The sequence below is a fragment of the Rhipicephalus sanguineus genome, chromosome 1 (genome assembly GCF_013339695.2).
Source record: "Rhipicephalus sanguineus isolate Rsan-2018 chromosome 1, BIME_Rsan_1.4, whole genome shotgun sequence".
In the NCBI taxonomy this organism is placed as follows: domain Eukaryota; kingdom Metazoa; phylum Arthropoda; class Arachnida; order Ixodida; family Ixodidae; genus Rhipicephalus; species Rhipicephalus sanguineus.
Genome location: NC_051176.1, coordinates 245,252,687 through 245,274,399, shown reverse-complemented (window position 1 = coordinate 245,274,399; position 21,713 = coordinate 245,252,687). Strand labels below are relative to the sequence as shown.

The 21,713-nt window shown below is 42.8% G+C and overlaps 2 protein-coding genes and 1 non-coding gene across 6 annotated transcripts; all 3 read left to right on the top strand.

The window, feature by feature from the left end:
- Positions 1 to 993: 993 nt before the first annotated feature.
- LOC119375902 (peptide methionine sulfoxide reductase MsrB) lies at positions 994 to 15,450 on the top strand. 4 transcript variants are annotated; one of them, XM_037645931.2, is made up of 7 exons: positions 994 to 1,316; positions 1,487 to 1,599; positions 1,980 to 2,056; positions 2,983 to 3,130; positions 10,297 to 10,335; positions 12,967 to 13,046; positions 15,318 to 15,450. In XM_037645931.2, the coding sequence occupies exons 1-7, from the start codon at positions 1,175 to 1,177 to the stop codon at positions 15,433 to 15,435; spliced, it is 717 nt and encodes a 238-aa protein (XP_037501859.1). In that variant the 5' UTR covers positions 994 to 1,174; the 3' UTR covers positions 15,436 to 15,450. The 4 variants fall into 4 exon arrangements, with proteins under 4 accessions (XP_037501859.1, XP_037501875.1, XP_037501879.1 ...); XM_037645947.2 differs by lacking the exons at positions 12,967 to 13,046; positions 15,318 to 15,450 and adding an exon at positions 12,392 to 12,418 and having other exon boundaries at positions 998 to 1,316; XM_037645951.2 differs by lacking the exons at positions 12,967 to 13,046; positions 15,318 to 15,450 and adding an exon at positions 11,998 to 12,153 and having other exon boundaries at positions 998 to 1,316.
- On the top strand, positions 11,324 to 11,399 carry Trnas-gga (transfer RNA serine (anticodon GGA)). Its single transcript has one exon. It is a non-coding gene; the product is annotated as a tRNA-Ser (tRNA).
- Positions 15,451 to 19,397: 3,947 nt separating the features above from the next.
- LOC119375891 (NEDD8-conjugating enzyme UBE2F) lies at positions 19,398 to 20,357 on the top strand. Its single transcript, XM_037645924.2, has one exon. The coding sequence runs from the start codon at positions 19,578 to 19,580 to the stop codon at positions 20,148 to 20,150; it is 573 nt and encodes a 190-aa protein (XP_037501852.1). The 5' UTR covers positions 19,398 to 19,577; the 3' UTR covers positions 20,151 to 20,357.
- Positions 20,358 to 21,713: the final 1,356 nt, after the last annotated feature.

Genomic DNA, 21,713 nt, shown 5'->3' with positions numbered 1-21,713 from the left:
GATTCGAAGAGAGGCTGAGGAAAATGAAGGAGAGTAGATGGGCAGAGAAGGTTTTCAGGTATTTGTATAGAAAAGCGTTGACACGCAGTGGAGAAAAAGAACTAGGAGGCTCACCAGTAAATATACGGCTGGCAGTGCGGGCGATATGGCAACAAGAGCATTAAGCGGAAGGTCAGAGAGGCGGAGAGGACTTATTGGATGACAGCGATGGAAAAGAAGCCGGCTCTGAGTAACTACCGAAAAGGAAAAAAACGAAATAAGGAGGAAAGGTTTTATGATAATTCAGGGGAAGCGCTTTACTGTTTGAAGCAAGGTCGGGCTGCCTTAGAACGCGTAGTTATAAAGCGAGATTAGTAACGAAGAAGAACAATGTACATGCTGCGGGGGAACTAAGGAAACGATGGGAACATGTACTGATTGAATGTGGCGATATTCACCCAGGTATACGTGTGGGCACGAGTCTACATGAAGCCTTGGGTTTAGGGACAACAATGGAAAGCTGAACACGTCCGCGATAGAAATAAGTAAGAGACGGTTAGAGTATTGGTGGCAGAAAAGTAGAGATAAAGAACAAAATAAATAATGGGGGAAAATAAGGTCATTCTGCCTTAAGAGGCAGAGAGATGGACCGTGAATTTATATTTTTTGGTATAATAACATAGATTTAATCATGTAGATAAGGTATTTGGCCAACATGAAACAAGGAAGGTTTTTTTTTTTTTTTTTTTTTTTTTTTTTTTTTTTTTTCGAGCCTGGTGGCAGACATGTCACCGCCCCGTTTTAAAGGGGACGCTCATAGCATCCATCCATTAGAAACGGTGAAGGAGGGAAAGGGTAGGGCAAGGAGGTTTTTGGCTCACGCGCAGCATCTGTCTAGAGGAGGCGTTGGCTGGAAGCTGTGTCGTGATGCGTCTCACGGTAACTGCAGTCCGCAACGCTAGATGCCAGTAAGGGCGCGCACGGCACAATGTACCGCTAGGCGGCTACAATTCGCGCGAGCGTAGTCTGCTTTGCTTGGTGCGGTTTGTGCGGCGGCAGCGGTGTGGTGTAGCGCGTATGCCTTCATTACAGAGATCAAAGTTTGTTTCGTCTATTAAATCGACTGTCAGATAGGCCCAAGCTTTGTAACAGCGGGGAGTGTTGGATGATGTTCGCTGCTGGAACTTAATATGGAATGTCTGCGCTGTGCATCGCCCGAAATATCGTGAAGAAGCCTCTCTTGAGCGGGATAGGCGACTGCCTTTTTAGGGCAGCCGCGGCACGGGCAGTTCAGCCATCCAATAATAAGCCTGCCGTCCGATCTATTCACCTCTCGGGTACTTCAACTTTCCAAACGGGTTTTTGTGTGGATCTAATGCTGCCTAGCTTCATATTCTAGTCTAGCTTGCTTAGTAAGTGACAACGCACAGCTGTATTTACAGTGCATAGCAGCTCCTTTACGAAATTTTGAGAACCAGCTTGTAATTTCGTCAATTCACTTCTGCAGATCTGCTCAGAATGGCAGATCAGAAGGACGTCAAGGACATGACTGAAAAGGACTGGCGTGAGAAACTCACGCCTGATCAGTTTTATATTTGTCGTCAAAGAGGCACGGAACCCGTAAGTTACGAACTCTTTGCTTTTTCTCTACGAAAGTCAGTCATTTGTAGCCTCACAGTATAAGATCAATGGTTTGGATGTGTATTTTGTTTCACATAGTGCCTGACAGTAAACTCTTTATATTTGTGTACATATGTGTCGCTCTATAACTACGTTGCAACGTGCTGCTTTTTAAGTACGGCTCGTCGGGCGTGGTTTTGACTTGCGCAATGTGCCACGGAAGAGTGCATGCATGTAATTTGACTACCGGTGTTGTTTTGTACGCGTGTATGCGAAGCTGAAATGCTGTACTTGGCCTTGTTGACAAATTCAGCTTTGTGTTTTTGTTGTCTATCTGTATGCAGCAGCCGTGACGTAATTGATTTTACCGATATTTACAGGCGTACAGGGGCCGGTGGGTCAACCATAAAGCGAAGGGAACGTATACATGTATTGCCTGCGGTGCTGATTTGTTCAGGTAGGTGTGGTATAGATGTATATACGCAGCTGATACGCTGTTCTCTTAGATGTTTAATCTCCATCAGCGTAACTTATTTAATTAAACATGTCGAGCACCATGCATCAAGCGCCATAATTGCTTGCACTATCCTGATCTTCACACACATATACTCCACCAGCTTCTTGACATTTGCACACCATCTTCACGTACGTCAAAACAGCTGCTGAGTGCTGTTTAGTGCTTCATGGCAAACGCTTGTAGAATGTAAGTAAAACAGTGTTATTTACCATTGATTCATGGCAGCACCATTGTAATTAGTAACCAACGAAGCAATGAAATATCTGTTACAAAAAAAAAAGAACTATATTGCAAGCATGAAATTGAATTTTCTAAACCCGTAATCATCAGGGGTGAGTACAGCCAGAAAGCGGAATAAGAAATTAAGTATTTGTTTGTTTGTTTTCCATTCATTCATTCATTCATTCATTACAAGAGTATGTGACTCACTGTCTTGCTGACTGTGAATAAATATGCCCAATTACAGCTTTTGGGGGCAGTTAAAAATATGTGGTCTGATGTGCTGGCATTTCCTAACAGCTTTCGTTTTTCGGAATTGTGGCTCTTTGGGCGTGTAGATGACAAATTGTAGTGCGAAAAACACAAATTAACAGAAGAAACGGGATGACGGATGAGCGCTAGCTGCGAACTTTTTTTTCTTTTTACCAACATTCACATAGCTGGTAGTTGTACTCAACAAACACAATAAAACACCAAATGAAAATTCATGGCTCTACTTGTAAGTGTGGAGAAGCAAGGGTAAATGTAGTTGTGTCTTACTGCTTTTGCGTTATCGAAATGCCAAATTAAGAATATTTGCTCTTTTTTTCACAAAACTTGATAACTAATGACCTAAAGCTGCCATGTGTTCTTTTTTTTTTCTCCAGCTCCGAACACAAATTTGTCTCGAATTGTGGCTGGCCATCATTTTTTATGGCATTAGGTACAGTGGACGGTGACGAGTCAAACTCAAGCATTTTACGGAAAGAGGACACATCACATGGCATGGTACGAACAGAAGTTTGCTGCAGAAAGGTAAATGGGAGCTTTCCTTTCTTTTACAACTTCTGGTCTTTTCAATTTGTTGTGAAAGGTATAACTTAACCAAGGGAATGAGAAGTTTCAACTATGATGCAACTTGAGTAGTTATAGACTTTAATGCAGTGTTATGGCTGAAATCGTCTAGCTATTTATGTTGAACATTTTGGTGCAGTATAGTATGGCGCTAAGGCAACTTACTGGCAGAATCATTATTTTCTCTGAAACATAGCTTATTTTGAGCAACTTAGAATCAAGCAAGGAAAAAAACGTGTCACCCATACGTCCCATCAGACCATATTTGTGATAGCATATGCAAGGCTGTTGATAACAGAAACGCAAGGTTAACTTTTTGTTGGGGAGATAAAATGTGTTAAAGCATCACTTCAGCAGTAAGCCACTTGACAAGCAGATCAGCATCAAAAAGTGTTGCTAAGCAGCTTTAGAGTGGTTGTGTATTTCTTTGTGTTACTTTTCTCTTCTGTCTAGCGATAAAGTGTTCATTGCTTGATTAACCTCTAAGGAATCTGCAATTTCAGCTGCATCAAAGTTCACTCACACCAGATAGGGGAAGCAACAATATGAAAATGTAGCAAATTTGAGTTAAAAGCTAAGGTGTGTATACTTCTAAAGGCACATTTCTAGTGTATAGTTACAATAATGTGCCACTTCTTGCTCAGCTAATCCAAACGTTTAAGACATACGTGACAAAAATTGTACCTATGCAGAATCTTGCAGAAGTCTTCACATGTCAATTTTTTGTCACTGGAGGTCTTGCTGCCATTGTGATTTATGTGGCAGGAAAATTTTGTGAGACTTGCTGTTACAATTTAATGAAACAGTAATGTTACTGCATGACCTTCAGTTGCATCTGTGCTATGTGATATGGCGGGGAAGTATTTATTCGATGGCCTTTTTTATTTTATTTTTTCTAGAGAGTGAATTTTGCAAGTATGCATGTCGTACTTGCATTTTTATTTTGTCATGAGCATATGTGTCACATTGGTGCAAGGAGCGATGACGACCGCATTAGTGCACTCATTTTCTAGCATTTCCTTCATTGCCATCTATCAGCACATCTTGTCAGCTGCAATATTTTCATTCTTCCACTGTTTCTGCCACTGTGCCAGATCCAGTTGTACTATCAATACTGCTGTACCACTCACTGCAGGGAGCAGCTGTAGCATAACGAACACAGGACTCATGCTAAAGTCTGTGACAAAATAAAAAAAGTCACAGTTTCGCCGCAACGGCGAATCAATGATTGCGATAGCAATAAATTGTAATGTAACGCGAAGAACGGAAAGCAGCTCGAAATTGCCGGCGCGTCACTCGAGCCCAAAGGACGCACGAAAAGAACGCACACAGGACGAGCGCGAACTAATGCGTCACAGCTCGACACTTGAAGCGCACTGCTCAAACATAAAGCAGGACGCACGAAACAAACGAACAGGTACACACAAGACGAGCGCGAACTAATCATCACAGTTGTTACTTATTTCTGTTTGAACAGCGCGCTCCTTTCGCAAACGCGGCCGCTGCAACGAGCGAAGCGAAGCACCCCAACGGCCGCCCCTTCTTTCCTTGAGATAAGCGCACGAAAGCGACGACGCCCTGTAGAGCGAACAGCAACGGCGTTCGCAGGGGCGGGGCGACGATCTTTAAAGCGCGCAACACGCGCGCACGTCGCGCCATCTATGTGGCCACTAAGAAAGCATGCTGAATTACATGGTGTATATAAATAGCTCGCCATTAGCAGGCTGAGAGACGGTGCTGTCGTGGTCTAACGTCTAACGCGGCGGGCTGCAAAGCGAGAGGTCGCCCGTTCGATTCCGCGCGTCGGAAAGAATTTCTTAATTATTTTTCTTTGTGGCCTTTCTATCTATATATATACATACTTATACATATACGGTGAATGACGGCGACGGGGACGGACATTTTCCAGCCGAGACTGTCCATATAATTGCTATCGCAATAAAACGCAGCACCTGCACCATCCACAAGTGTGCACTGTACTTGCTTTCTGTGTTCGCACCCTCTGAGACATGGTTCTTCCGAGCAACTCCACTTTCATTTCATTAGTGCATTACTTTCAGGCTGATTAGGCTTTGGAGAGAATGGGTTTAAACATAGACAAGACAGAATTATAATACGTGCGAGTTTACAGCAGGTGAAAGAAGGCTGCTATTTTTAATCTTAGGACGCCCTTGATAGAGACAGCAGGACGAGGCAAGCGGTTCCAGTTCAGTGCAATCTTCGTCACAAGTGGGTTATTGTGTTGTTAAGTTCTGTATTTTAAGATATGAACAACAGTTGTTGACACTCTAGGATGAAAAGTGTCATGTAGTAGCAAGCAATAGCTTTCTTATATTGTTATCAGTGTAATATATTGTGTGGAAAAAACATGACATAAAATTTCTAGATGGTCACTGACTGCACAGTGAATTTGTCTCCTCCAGCACATGCACGACAGCGGATGTGTCTATCATAAAGAAAACAAATGGCAGGACTCTTACTTCGGTGCCACTTCGTTAATAGCTTTGAAAAACTTCGAGTACAGTGTTCATCCTTGCACCAAAATCTTCGATCTTGGAGGTCACTGTACAATTAAATTGATGCTTAAGGAGACACTAAAGGCAAATATTAAGTCAACGTGCATTGTTAAAATATCATTCCAGAAACCTTACAGCACTTGTTTTGTGCCAAGAAAATGCTTTAAGTAGAAATCTTGTTTCAAGTATCTGCACACCCCTAGCGCAATCCAAGTTACCCGCCCTCAAGAAGGAAGTGTGATATCGCTTATGCCATCACTGCCCTTTACTGCCTGACAGCCAGTGCTATGGCTTCTTGCCTAGAACCTGCCTAAAACTCAAAAGCATGGCAAGGACATCACATCACAACATCACATGGATGCAGCATTTCCTTTTACTTGCAGTGAGAGTGAGTTTCATGATTAAGCAGTGCACCGGCGACAAAACCTTTTATTCACCTGCGTCACCTGCGCTGTTGTCAAGAGATGTTGTCGTAATCGTTGCGGCCTTGATGCGTTTCCAGCTCCCGCCATTGAATATGGCGCTCGCAGTACCCAGAAAAGCACAGCCTTTGAGATTGGTGGCTATTACTCAGAGGAAACTGTCACTGGGATGTATGTGGGTTTGTGAACCACCTAGGCTAACTTCAAGAAGGTATTCTCACCAATAATTGAATAGAAATGCATAGCAAGCATTTTATTCCATCTTACAATCCACTGCAATCAGAGGCGTCGGCAAAATTGTTTACCGGAAAGGGGGGGGGGTTCCTCTTTGCAATCCGCCTACCTGGCTACGCCACTGATTGCAATGATCTTTTTACCATATTGGGCCTGCAGCAAGATGTTATGGCGGCTGACATCGCTATACCTTCGTGCCTACTTAATTTGAGATGAAAGCTGAAGGATAGCAGCAGCGGCTGTGGCGTCCGGTCTGACCGAGGTCTAGGACGTTTTGTCTGTAGCTTGTCCCTGGCCAGTCTTTCGCTTCCTGAGTGGCCGTCGTGGGTCTTTGCTACTGGCACCATTACAGGGCCACTACTGAACGTTCTGCTAGAGTCGTAAGTTGTGTCCTACCTTTACTTTAATGTTTTGGTTGCTAGAGTAATGTTACAATACTTGATGTTTTAGATGTTCTCATGTACTAATCTATGTCTTGCCAACACTGTTATTTGCCTTTAGTGTCCCTTTAAAAGGACCTTGCTGCATTTTTTCAAGCTGCCATATTTGCTTTAGATCCGTCCTCAGAATAGTAAGGAACAATGTGCAAAAGGAATCATGATATATAACACACATGCAAGCCCAAGTTATTGGCCCAAGAAACTTTAGAACACAAGCAAAATTAGAATTGCCCTCAACTCATATTTTATTTTCACTCCTTTATGACATCATAGGGTGGCACTGATAGCAGGAGAGGTTTACTGGAAGTTCACACACCACGATTTGCAAGCCTGATCAGCCTGTTGATTGCGTTCCCCGTGGCCTCCATTATCGGGCAACACACTATCTTATCTCAGGTGCCACGGCATCACTTCTATGATTACAGTTTCTACAAGGTGGCGGTTGGCATGCCAAGCACTTGACTAGTTGAAGTGTTCTTCTGCTGGTTGCAACATCTCACCCATGGCTATGCAGTACTTAAAGTGATCCTAATACATCATGCTGTAGGTTTTTTGTCACACTACTTGCAATATCTTGTGAATGTTAATCGTGCATTACATTTTCGGCGAATTGCCTGAGTGCCACTCATTGATGTACATCTATTGCATGAGGGAACGGCACGCTGCATTATGGTTCTACTCTCAGTGCTGCCCAACAAGCTCCCTCAAAAGTATTGTAGGGCCCTTTTAAATGTCACTTCTGCAGTCATGTGAAAGTAGTACCTTTTCATGTGCAATTCATCCTAATCTTTGCAGTGCAACTCTCACCTGGGACATGTGTTCAATGATGGACCGCTCCCAACACGTCTTCGCTTTTGCATCAACAGCATAGCACTCAACTTCAGGCCAGCACCCAAATGAAGACTTCTTACAGTCAGCATTAACCAAGCAATATGGGCATGCTTTTTGCGTAGACAAACTACAAAGGCAGCTAATTTAGCCAGGAATACCTGGAACGTTTTCCTCATGGTAACATTGTTCACTGCTTTATACTGCAGAATGATTGCGAAGTACCTCATTTGCAAATGCACACATCCAGCATATTTAGAGTGAGCTCGCATGAAACAAAGAAACTCTGAATCCTCCAAAAATGGGTTGCACAGACCGGTGACTTTAAGTTTCTAACATGCTGAGTGCTTGACGTTGCGAGATGAAATAACTTCGCAGTAAGAATTAAGGAGATAGAGAAGCTCAAGCTGAAAGGTGTTTATGAGTCAAAAGTAATCTACATACAATCTCGGGTCATTTTGTAGCTGTAAGCTTGCAATATTGAAAACCAAAGAAATGCACCAGTCAGTGCTTTTTTTGCTGTTTTTAATATATATAAATGGAAGAATGGACCACAAACGATTTTTAAGGAATGGGCTAATATTTTGTGCGCGGGTAATTTAGCTTTGCTAGCAGTGAGTGTCTCCTGCAAGAGAGAGAGAAGCAGCTTTATTGAAGTGAAAATATTTTCACATGTGGGGGAACAAAACCTGGTAGCCCAGCTACTGCAGCTGCCTTGCTTGGTAATGTCAGCTTTCTGGTCAGGCTCACTTTATTTATTGCTGTATCAATTTTATGTTACATGCTACCAAGAGCTACGGGCACTGTACTAGACCAGTGAAAAGAGGTGTACAGGGTGGTTCTCAAAAACGTGTTGTAATTACTTCATCACGTGTTGCATATTTCTTTTTATGTGATCAAAACAAAGTGCGATTTTATGCAAGCACATTTTTAAAAACAACTGCATTAAGGTAGCTCATGACATGTGATGTGCTTCCCAGAACACAGCAGATGTTGCTAAATACTATGTATAATTTCTTGTGTGTGATATGCAGGTCTTCTCCACATCATATATTTGTGCTACTAGAGTCATTGTGTACGTGCATACAAAAACCCGAGTCCTTTTTCATGTGCCGAAAGACTGCCACAGCCTTGTGTGGGTACTGTGGCGTGTTGGGATGCATAGGAGGTTTTAGTTGCATGAAGTGACGGGCATGTGTCTGTGCGTTCTGGACGTGGGCACTTAAGTATTTAATATAACGCTTGCCACGTTTGAGGCGAGTGCTCTTTTTTAAGGGAATGACAAAGATGCATATATTGCATAGAGCAAATGCAGTGACTATCTATGACATACACTATTGCTAGAAAAAGCTTGCCTATGAGAACAGCATCTTTAGTGCACAGTTTTTTGTTTTGACATAGTGCAGAGTAGTTTATGTCTATACAATGCATTCAGGAGTGTCGACCGTGCCAGCCCACCATCTTCCTGTGTGTGCGTGTTTGTCAGTGCATCAATCATGAATCGCTAAACCAAATTTTATTCATAATTTATTTCAAAGGTTATTTTTTACAAAAATTTTACCTTCCTACCTTAGTTGCAATTGCTCACCGCAAAAGAAACACCCCCTAAGTGGTTGTCATGCCATTGAAAATAAATGCGTTGTTCAACGGCAAATACTGTCTTGTAACCGATTTGATGACTTTTTGGGCTGCACAGCCACTTACGAATGCTGCCATAGTAAGAATCTTAACAGCATCATATTGCTCACCTACAATAATAAGGAAAAAAATATGCCCTTTAGAGCTTTGTGCTGACGCATACAGGCATTACACATATAAGAGACACAATAAACAAATAAGAGACCTTCAGTAGGTATAGCAAGCACACTACTGCCATCATTAAGCTTGGAAACAGAATACTACAAACACTGAGGCACCTAACAAGACATAAAATGTGCTTGTTGAAAAGCAAAGTAACCAATTGCTTCTAGTTAATATGACTTGGCACATGCTGCGGAAGAGAAAGTTTACAAGCAATGATGATTAAGAATATGGCTGCTTTCTGCAGGTTACCAGGAATTTAATTATCACTCCTCCCCAAAGGTGACCAAAAGTGACACCTTTGGTTACATTTGATGGCAAAGCCTTCCCAAAGGTGACACTTCAGCTGGCTGACATAGCATACAGCAATGTCTAGCAACAAGAAGTCATTTCTCACTATTGTAAGTGGTTCAACATTACCCTCATCTCAAGCCAAGGTGTTCCCCTTAATTCAGATTCCATGCAGCCGTTTCTTTGACCCATCTTCTGGAGCACAATATTGTTTGATGACACAAGTGGCATCTGCTTTTCCCGATGCAATGATAATGGCCTCACAATGAAGTTGAAATGCATTGCTCACATTTTCTACAGCATGCCATCACTGCAGTTTACTAGTGGCACATGCTTAGAATACAAGAAGACGAGTGCTTGCATGTACCATTCAGATTTCTGTTGTGTCCTACCAGCATCCGTCACAAGTGCCGCAACAGTCTCACCCTTTTTGAGTGCGGACTCAAAGTTCAACTTTTTGAGAAACTTTCTCTCACTCCTTTTCTCACATATGTGTGTACAGACTGACTATCCATGTTCTCAGGCAGAAAGCACCATTGCTTTGAAGAAACACCTACATTTACTGCATTTATTGCATTTATGTTTTTATTTTACAGGTACTACACAAAGTACAATGCGTACATATGCTATTGAAGGTACTGTTAGTGGAGCAGCATGTTTTATATACATATTCCGTATTACATAATATGGGAGCATGTCACTCACCCAAATGACATCACTAAGTCACTCTACATAAAATAAGTGGGTGAAAACGTGAAGAGCAGTGTCGCTGCAATCTGTAGCAATGCAAATATTTAGAAATCGTTAAATAAGTTCAGTTGTTTGCTGATAGTACTTAAATTAGGCTGTAAATTATCACAGACTTAATTCTAAAAGACAGTGCATGCAAACACGGACACAAGAAAGAAGTCGAGACACGACAGCGTTTGTGGTGTCTTGACTTCTTTCATGCGTCCATGTTTGCACGCCCTGTCTTTTAAAATGAATACTTACCAACTAGCTCAGCCCTGTGTTATTCTAAACCCAAAGACTTACTTTTCAGGGCCATTTTAATCATCATGGATGCCACGCAGAGGCAGTAGGCTAGATTATGTGCAGCTGAAATGCAATGAACTGTGTTTTACTGACAAAAATTACATGTTTCCATTGAAAACTAATTATCGCCTAGATGGTGCTCTTTGGCCAGACCTGGCCCTTGTGCCACTGACCCCAACATATCATATCAATTATGCATGCTTAGGCTCTGCAATAATTAGACCAAACATAAGATTGAAAAGTACATGAGTAAGCACTGATGCAGAGCTAGTTTTTGCTGAAAAACTAGCTCTGCATCAGTGCAGAGCTAGTTTGGTTAGCTCAATTGGTAGAGCGACCGCCCCGGAAAGGCGTTGGTCCCGGGTTCGATCCCCGGACCAGGACGAATTTTTCGGCAACTAAAAGGCGTTATTTCTGAGAAATCCGTATGGATTTCCTTGTGGCTTCGTGCTACAAACGGGTGGTTGTCTATTTTTCCTTTCTTAACCCTTCCGCCACCTTGCGGGATTCCGCAGAACTAATTTGCAATATGTGTCCAGTTGCTTCGAGTTGTCGATGAATTCGCCCTCGCGCTGCCAATTGCTAGCTTCCTGGTTAGCTCAATTGTGGTAGAGCGACCGCCCCGGAAAGGCGTTGGTCCCGGGTTCGATCCCCGGACCAGGACGAATTTTTCGGCAACTAAAAGGCGTTATTTCTGAGAAATCCGTATGGATTTCCTTGTGGCTTCGTGCTACAAACGGGTGGTTGTCTATTTTCCCTTTCTTAACCGTCATCTTGGTCAACATGAAAGGGCTCACCAACTATTGCTAGGAGCCAGTTAACACAGTGGCACATTGCCTATACATCCCCAGCATATGCGTGGTACAGAACAAGGCAAGGAAACAACCAGGCCATAAAAATAGTCACTATATATTATTTAAATAGCCTCCTTGTTGAAAATATAAGTAAAGACACCTTAAGTGATTACCAAACACAATGCAAAGGATGAACAGGACCAGCATTACTCTCATCTAATCAGGGTAAGCCTGGTAATTAGGCATCTGTATAGGTGCATACAACCTAGACTCCATGTACATTGCTGCTCTAAGAAACAAAGATAATGACAAAAGAGGATGGGACACTGCGTAAACGCAGTGTCCCGCTCTCTACTGTTATCGTCTAAGTGTTGCTTTTTCACTGCAGTATATACGATGCCATACCAACTAGTCTGTCTGTCTGTTCTTTTGAAAATTGTGTTGCATAACTTTTTTTTTGTTTTTCAGATCTGAAACTGATTAACACATTTTTGCAGTCTTCACAGAACACTACATTATGTTGCCTCTATTCTTTTGTTTGTTCTCCTTTCCTGGAATAGACAGACATTGCCTGCAAAACAAATAGCAATGACCAAGTGGCTTATTAAAAATACTCACTACTTAGCCTCCTTAACTATTCAATTTAGTTAATATGGAAAATTCAAGCTGCACAGCAGTGATGTCTTGTTTGCTTGGCAGGAATCCGAGCACAACTTTTGAAATAATTCGTCCTTTCAATGTACTACAAAATTCGCTGCCCTTTTAGTTTATGTTTGTTAGGGAAAACACCTCATCACTATTCAAGCACTCACAATAAGTTCAATATATAATACATAACTAAACAGTAATCTTTCATTAACAGATATCTACGTAAGACACCACGTCAGCCACTTGTTTCCCATAAAGAAGTATCAAAATGATCTTCTCTGCAACCATGCAGCAAAAAGACAAATGTACCAAACAAGGGACGTATTTGTGCATGAGAAGCACGAACTGAACGTGGAGTCATAGGATCGTAAAATTCGTAATCTCAATAAAAGAAGAGAAAAAAGTTGACCTGCCGGTACTGTAACTTTTGCTGCAGTAGCAGTCGTGGTTTCTTTCAAATCTCAATGTGTTTGTACATCTATTAGTTGCACCACAAAGCTAGATACTACCTTGAACATTCTCTGTGGTTGCACCTGCATTATCATGCTTGCAATAGTAGTACAGTAGGAACAGAAGTGAGAAATGCTAGTGCAAGCATATTCCTAACCTAATGTCACAGTTACCACAAAGCTGGTAATACTGTCACCACTATTGTCATGGTAAAGTGATCAGAGGGGCACCAATGGGCAAACCCAATGCAATAGAACCCAAAAATATTAAAAGGAAAACAAATGTACACATCCAGTTTGTGAGCAATGCAACTATATATATCCAGTCCTTTGTTTTCAGGTAGAACCCAAAAATTCCCGCTTTTTTGCTCTTCAAACAAGTTTTATGAAAGTCAAGCTGAACCTTGATTTTTCTCCAAGGTGTGTCATTTCATAATCTAGTAAGAATAAATGGTGGCATTGCAAAACTAATCAACTCTGTCTGCCTTGTTTGAGCTAGTGGTCAAATTATATCGGATTAAAATTATTCATGTAGATGAATCAGATAAATGTCTTGTTTTCACTTGGCACTCAAGCAAAAGCCAGCTGTATAAGAATACATACTTCATTAGTGCCCGCTAACCTTGAGTGAGCAGAAGCTTGTTGCTGTCTAATTGGCACATTTATATGAATTGGACATTTATGTACTTGACAATGGCGCATTGCATTGCATTTCCCACAGGCAACACACATAAACAGTGTTCATGTGCTAGAATGAAAATGCAGCACTGACGTTTTTATGCACTTCAAACAGTAGCAGTGACGTTGAGCCATTTACAGAGCTACGCTATGTTCAAAGAAAGGTGGCTGATTGAGCTGGTTGGTACTCTATAAATTGTGTTTTAAGAGTTTATAGAAGAAACCACTAAAATGAGACAAAGACTGTGTCCATCCTATGCAGTGGCAAGCATAAGATGGACACAGAAATGCTCGGAATGCATATGATAAGGTACGTCAACGAGGGCATGCAAGATAGAAAAAAGCATCGCATTTGAAAGCATGCTTATATGCACTACTATTCGTCTTTTCTTTTTTTCATTCTGAAAAAAAATGCACAAAGCAAGGAAGGGATCACCAAACATGTCTATCTGTCATTTATGTTATTGTGGTAATGTATTCATAATGCTGGCAAATGATTTCATACATGAGTTCGTGACGTGATTTGTAAGCAGCTTTGTGATTGCACATTCCTGCAAATGGTTTTGCTTGTTTAAATAGAATATTCTTATCCAAAACAAGACTATTTGCCTGTGTTAATTGTTTGTAAATGTTACCAGGAAAATCCCAAAACTTAGGGCTGCCAGATGGCAATACCTCCAATTTCTTCCGGCTTCTCTAAAAAAACGATGCCCAGTTTCTATCTCCCCTACCCTCCTTCCCGAATTAAAAAAAAGAAAAAATCGAGACCATTTCACTCAGTGAAGGTGGATGACCAGTGGAGCTGATTGGCGGAAAATCTTCTTTGAGAGTTGTCTAAGGGATGCGTAAGCGTAGTGTTTTATTATAAACTGCGGTCTTTCCTAAAACACTGTTTTCGGTCAGTATCTTGAGCGGCCTCTTAAAAAGTGCACGGAGCGATGCGTGTTTGGCATCAAACTATTGCAAAGCCATAATTTTTGCTGATGTGTGCGAAATCTCCACGTCGGCTTTGCATATTGTCCTGCAGAGGGCTTTTATTCCATTACCAATACACCACCGTACAACAACAGGCAGCAGCCGTGACAGGCGTACTACCACAGCAGCCAATGGCGACACGGCAACCTCTGTTTTTGGTCTAAACACTCGTTCTACGCACGCAGCGATCCGCTGGAAACTAGCGTATAAGAGCTTCAGTGTAAAACATTTGCAAAGGATCAGAATGAAGAATCCTATTTATATACAATGAAATAGTGGTGCATACTTGCTACAGTAATACATACATGCATTCTTTAAAACCACTTTCTACACAGAATTTATAGGGCCCACCTAAAGCAGAACCTGTCCATGTCTTGTAACGTCAAAAATGCCATTTCCTGCCCCTGCATGCTAATTGCTAAGATTACCATGGTAATTAAGCAATTGCTGTGACTTGTCATAGCATCAATCATTTACCAGTTGTGCAAACGTCATTGGAGAACAGATAGTCTGCTGTAGTGGTCCTATAATTCTTTTTCCCAAGCCACACAAGCTTGCTCATGGGTATTCTCATGTCGCGTGCATTAAAAAAAATTAGGCAGTAGTGTGACCAGCTCTACTCATCATAACTGGAACTGGGCACAGTCTTGCTGAAATATCTGTAAAACGGTACTCCATATATTTTCCAAGGAAGTGATCACTTACCGCACTTTCTTGGGTTTGTTTATTTCAAGCTGTTTTTATTCTAAGAACAGCAAATGTCATGTATATCGTTGCACTACTCGTCCCAAGTAGCCAAATTACCACACGGACTAGACTGATACATTCACTTAGATCTACAGCTCCTAATGAAAGTAAGAATAGTAACTCAAAAGCTGTGTCATCTTTGGCAAGTAGCATTGTAATCAATGATAACAATTACTTTTTCCCAAGGATGCAACCCCCACATTTTCTCAAGTTGAGTAACACGAAAAGTGTACAAAAAGCATTACAAAGCATGTTTATAATTCAGATGGCCTGTTTTTTTTTAATATACAGATACCTCCTGGACATGCTGCAGGATGCAAAGAGAAAGCATAATGACCTGTATGTGAAGTGTACAACTAACAATATGTGCAACATGCCACTATTTTGTGGGAATACCTATAAACATTAACTGGACACTGAATTTCTGCAAGCATGAAGTTTCATTCAAGAGTCCCTGAAATGGCTTTTTAAAATCATGTCAGCAACATTATCAAATCATTCATACCATAATTTAATCAATATATCAAGGGACCTACGGGTGAATCAATGTTACCCTCGTCCCTAGCAGTTGCTTTTCCTCAACTTCTTCACTGAGCAGTTGGGTCCACTGAAGATCAGTGGTCGGAGCTAAACTCCACTTCTCGTGGCCATCCACCGGTGCATGGAAGATCACAGATTGGACGTAACTAGGCAAAGCATTCCATTGTTTCCTAGAGTAAACAAAAAGATTGAACAAAGATGTCAATGTAGTGATGAAAAGGAGGTATATTCAAGTCATGATAATGTCTAGTATATGTAGATCTAGCAGGTGTGATGTAGTTTCTGGTAATGGAGAATTAGTGCATGAAAAGATTCAACATGGTGATGATAAAAAGAATGGCAAGCTGAAGATAGTAAATATGTAAACTAGATCAAAAATGCTTGTCATAGTGAATATAAGTGAAGCGTACACCTTTCTTTTGGGCTCAATTTCGTCAATATTGAATTTTTTGTGTGGATTCCATACAACCAAGTCATACTCAAGTATGGGACTGAACAAGTGTTTTATAGGTGAGAAGCCTCATGTTGATACATTGCAGATAACAAAGCCTTCTAAGCACACAGTCAGTGGCGTAGCCAGGGTGGGGCATACCAGGCCCGTGCCCTCCCCCCGAAATGTTTTTTATGCCATGACATACAGAGCACAAAATGACACTCAACCACATCTGCCTGCCCGGCCCCCACTTCAGATCAAGGAGGACCCCCCCCCCTCCCTGAAAAAAATTTCTGGCTACGCCCCTGCACACAGCTGCACATCTGTTCTGTGTGATGGGACCAAAACATATCCTGTGAGAAAAGGATATGAAAAGGAGACTAAGGTATTTGTACTGTGCTTCCGTAGTGCATTAAAAAAAAAACACATGGGAAATAGTGCTTTGTAATTAACACAAGAACTCTATTATGGAAATAGTTTGCATTGTTCAGTTGTTGAAATGAGAGATGGAAAGAGTATAACAGCAACGGCTTATAGTTCATCTTGATTTCCTGAATATGAAAGTAGTGTGAAGTGTGAAGAGATAGTGGTGAAAGTGATATTGCAACTTGGAAATGGTGGTGTATCTTCTGCAGCATTCGAGAAGAACATTCCCAGTGTCATCGCTTTAATATTTAACTGAACCACTACAAGCAACCACAAATGCTTGCTTTCACATACCCTACCCTGTCTTTCAGCATCACTCTAGCGTTTCTGTGTAGCACTGTGCATTTAGAGAACATACTGTGTATGTTGCACTGCAAGTATCAAACAATTTGTTGGGCTAGTGTCCACACTCAATGTCGGCATGTTCCTCCTTTATTTTTCCGTTTTGCACCCTTCTATCAATTTAGGCCATGAAGAAAGGAAAGAACTGAGCAGAGGCTCCAAATATATCAGATGTGCTGCAAGAGTTTGCACAAGTCACATGTCATGAATGGAGGCAAATAGCAACAGTGTAGTAGTTGTTAAGGGAACCAGTCACTTTTTTCATCTCTAGATAAGCATTGCTGCTGCTAGCCTGGTGGCTGGAGTGATTTTCTGTGGCTTTCGCAGTGTACGTCATACACCGATTGTTGCATGGAGGTTGACTAAGAATTTGCATTTTGGTTTGACACAGGCCCGTGGCCTGGAATTTTTTTTTTTTTTGGGGGGGGGGGGGGGGCACTTGCTGAAAACCTTGACTGTTTGAGAAAAACACCTATTTTCATTATTTATTTTTGGTAAAAACACCTACTTCACCAAAATTTCAGGGGAGGCCTGGGCCCCTAGAGCCCCCCCTCCTGGCTACGGGCCCGGTGTGACATGCCTAAAATGTCTAAAACGTGAAGCTCCGCTTCGTCTTGCTGTGCTTGCAGCCTCTGTCGGCCTTGGTTGGGAGGCCCACCCAGGCACTCAGATGTAGTTAAGTGAAGCAGCTTTCCCATACACAGCTGGTAAAGCCTCTAACTGGGCGTTGCAAGCGCGGATCTTTTGGTTTGCTAGCACTTTGCAAAAGGAAGAATTCACGAGCTCGACTTCATGAGAGCTAGACATGCAAAATAGCCAATAAAGTGTACATGGAAGCAAAATTTGTCATGTACACAAGAGGTGTGCATACGGCCACCAGCCACCCATTACCATATGACAAGTTACGGCAGTTTGAGCAGTTAACTTCGTGACCCCATTGCATGAGACAGCAGAGCTCTGACCTTTCATGCAAGGCAGCATCTCGGAGTTAACGAGTGCCCACAATTGGAGAAAAAGAAAAAAAAAGCTTCATTTTAAAACAGGCACACTCTACAGAATCAGCCTTTCGGCTAGCTGTACCTGAAAGTTCATGAAACACCATGCTTAAAATGTTTGCTAGTACACATTTCACACAGAAATGGGCTTAGATACACCCCTTCCCCCCTTTTTTTGGTGCATGTGTTTTATGTTGCTGCGGCTCACTGTAGAGAAATGGTCACGTTAGAACGCTCGAGTTTTAGGGCATGTTTCATACCTCACAACAAATATCTTCCAAAAATAAACAAGATACAAAAGGAAACAATAGAGCTCTTGAAATCACGAAAACACCTGCAAGTAATCAGCGTTATAACCTCGTGTATAAAACGAACATTTTTAACTTGTTTCACTTAATTTTCTCTTAGTGGCGGTGCATACCCACTGTAAGGGGTTGGCCATGTTTCGGGTGGTATTAAAATAAAGCTAATTTAATGCTGAGGTCAGCAGAAAATTTAAGGAAAAATGATTTGCTGAGAACTTCTTGCAAAAATCACCCTGAAGCAATTAAATATGCCTCTAGAGCTGAGCTAACATCCCTGTGGCAGGGTTATATAGTGAAGCATCTCCCAAAGAATGATGGTCCGGATTCGAAAGATTTATTTATGCAAATTGTCCGAAACCGTATTTTAAAATTTTTATCGAAGATTAAAAGCAGCGACAGAATAAGAATAAGTGATCAATAGTCTCATCAGTGGGATTAGTGTGCCTCGATGTGTGCGCAACAAAACGCGCATCAAGGCACCCTAAGTGGGATGGGTGCCAGACGAGCCCTATGGGGATAAACTTGTTCAGAACGCATCTTCTGTGCTTTTGTTCGTGTCACGTGCACTGCGCTGAAAAGGCCGAATGGACGACAGAACCACACAATACCTAAAGCAAAATAGTCATACCCCTATGTCACACGGGCAGTTTATATCCCTGTCAGGGCCGATCCGGATTGGATCCAAATCGCGATCGTCTTGATCACGATCGGGTCTGATCGCGATCAAAAGTTTTGACCGTGTATCAGCAACTGATCTGAATCGAGCTTAGTCCGCGTCGGGTCTGATCGCGACCAAATCCATTTTCGAAGCTACGCGTATGAGCCAATCACGACCGAGGAATCGGTTTCCCATACCGGGTCGGTTGTAGGTGTTTGATAGAGCTCGATCAGATCGATCGCCTTCGAAAGTTTTCCGTGCGAGGAGTAGAGAAGCTGGAACAATGCTGTCCGGTTTACGAACGAAAACCAAGATGTCACTACTCGCCTCATCTACATATGTACTCGTGTTTTTCTCGTTTTACAGTGACGTGATAGCATTGCAATGAGTTGGGAGGAATATATTAATGGTACAAATTTGGCGGGTGTGGTGTCGCCGGAGGTAGAGGCGGTAGAGGTGGGGCAAAGGCAAGCAGCGGCGTTATGATTCGATAACGACGGGGCACAGGTTAATTTCAACCAGCGAATAAAATGTAGTATGAGACTACTATCAGACAAGTTTTGCCAGATTCGCAGTATTACTTTCACGCATTGTCAAATTAATCCCGTAGTATAGTGCAAAACAGTTTTGTGATGAATATGACGGCGATGGACGACAGGCGCCGCCACAGGCAGCAGTGTGCGTTCGCTTGCAGTCGGCAGTGGTGGTGTGATGGCGTCTTGATCGAGTCACCTTTCACGGTACGAAAGTGCTTTTGCGACTTTTCCCGCATGCGGTATGTTCGCGAAAGACATGATCTCGTGACTGAACAGGATTGTGCGTGAGGAGGGTGGCAAGGAGCAGTCAAGCATTATGATTACCTTGTCGAAAAAGCTGAAGCAGAGCTCGCAGAACAACAACACAGAAGCTGTTCAAAGCTTGGTGCCCGAGAGCGCCGGAGCTGTGCGCCGGGCTTCGGTTCGAGACAAGTTGCTCGTGCGAGAAGTACAAGAGATGGAGGCCAACGTTCCGAATACGTGCGCGCTCAAGTTTGATGACCCAGACGTTCTGCATCGCTTCGAGCTCATCATCACGCCGGAAGAGGGCTATTGGCAGGGTGGCCGCTTCGTGTTTCTAGTCGAAGTTCCCGAAGACTACAACATGGTGCCTCCAAAGGTGAAATGCATGACTCGCCTCTGGCACCCGAATATTAACGAGGAAGGAAACGTGTGCCTGAGCCTTCTGCGCGAAAGCTCCATCGACGGCATGGGCTGGGCGCCGACGCGGACGCTCAAGGAAATCGTCTGGGGTCTCAACGCGCTTTTCACGGACTTGCTCAACTTCGATGACCCTCTGGACAACGAGGCCGCTGAGCATTACCAAAGAGACAAAGAGGGCTTTAAAGCCAAAGTGCGCGAATACGTGCTTAACTACGCGAAGCGGTAAAGCGCGCGTAGCAGGAGCCCGGCGCCGCTGCCGTCAGCGGCGCCGGACTTCGTCGCGGCCTGATTTATGTTGCCATTATCTGGTGACCTTGTGCTGTGTGTATGGATCCTTTGCATCTATCAGTTTCGTGTGCTTCTCTACAGAGTACAAACGAAGTCTACACTAGCGCGACCTCGTGAATAAAGCTATCTTTGAATTGTCTGCAAATTCAAGTGTGACCGAATGCGGTGGGAGTGCAGCCAATGGACTTTATAAGCGTTGCATCAAGCCTGCGGCATGCCAGGAAGAGCACAAGATTATTGAAGCAGCATATGCAGGCAGGCGCTTCAACAATGATAGCAACCTGTGCTTTCCCGTATGACAGCTAGCGTCAGAAAACACTCGTGGTTGTAAGTTTTATTCGGGAGTCTGTCGCATGCGGGCGAAGAAACGAAAACGCCGTAGTCATTACGTGCGCATGTCATATCTAGCTTATTGATATGTGTGCACGTACACGCAAACACGTGAATAGAGAGAGCACTACCATTTATTTACTTCACAATACAGCAGGCCAACATGGCCCAAGCAGGAATTACAATGCAATGTGACTAGAGAACAGCACAACAATAAGTTAAATACTTTTACGACAACTAATACGACAGTCAAAGGCTTCGTCAAAATTAAGCAGCCTCGAAAGCAAATTCATGCAGCTTTTCAAGTAGATTTCGTGCTGAATGTAGTTTCTTCGTATAACAGTAAATTCAGGCATTTCAATGCCTGAATTTACTGTTATTATTATTACTGAATTTATTGGTTTGGGCTTTATGTATTGCCATTTAGCGTAAAGTCGGCACTGTTTACCTCAATCAATAGCTCACAGTGTGACTCGGGCTCCTTCGTTCGTCTTTTGCGTTTTCAGAGCAAGGGCCTGACATTCGTTTTTTAATCAACAGCCGTCATATGGATATGTTAACAGGGCACAGAGACAGACGCATACAAAAAGAAACGCTGAACCGGCTTAACTAACCATAAAGCGCACGCTCAACAAACAAGGGCAATATTGCACCATCAAACACGCAACTTTATGCAAGGTACATGCAGCGTAAATAGTTCAGGGACCACGAGGCACAATAACAAGTTGGATATAATTTAGAATTCCGTCCTGTTCTAAAACGCGCTAACAACGTGTGCTGTGCACTTCGACCGAATACAGTCACAAATTGCTGAGAAGTTCACAGGGTTCCTCATTAGGGGGGGCGAAGGTTCATCGCAGCGCCCCCCCACCCTACTAAGTCCATGTATGGGGCAGATTTTGTGCCCCCCCCCCCCTCTTAGGTGACTAGAAGGGTCAATGTACGGGGCAGATTTTGCGCCCCCCCCCCTCCTAGAATATTAGGGGTGGCGCCCCCCCCCCCCCTGTGCGCACATGCCGCCGACTTTCATAACTGCAGCTGCCGTGATACGGGCTGGAACCCTCGAATTACAGAGGAATCTAGTTTGTGCGCGTGGCGTGTGTCACCACAATTTTAATTTTGCGCAGTTACCCTAGGCGCATGCCTCGCATAGATTTTGTAAAATTCGCGT

What these genes read in the sequence shown, in the direction of transcription:
- LOC119375902 (XM_037645931.2), top strand. Translation starts at nt 1,175, where the DNA reads ATGTCTGCGCTGTGCATCGCCCGAAATATCGTGAAGAAGCCTCTCTTG. An exon ending in TGCGGTGCTGATTTGTTCAG is followed by an intron (nt 2,057 to 2,982) that starts GTAGGTGTGGTA and finishes TTTTTTCTCCAG; the next exon opens with CTCCGAACACAAATTTGTCT. An exon ending in CAGAAGTTTGCTGCAGAAAG is followed by an intron (nt 3,131 to 10,296) that starts GTAAATGGGAGC and finishes TTTATTTTACAG; the next exon opens with GTACTACACAAAGTACAATG.
- LOC119375891 (XM_037645924.2), top strand. Translation starts at nt 19,578, where the DNA reads ATGATTACCTTGTCGAAAAAGCTGAAGCAGAGCTCGCAGAACAACAAC.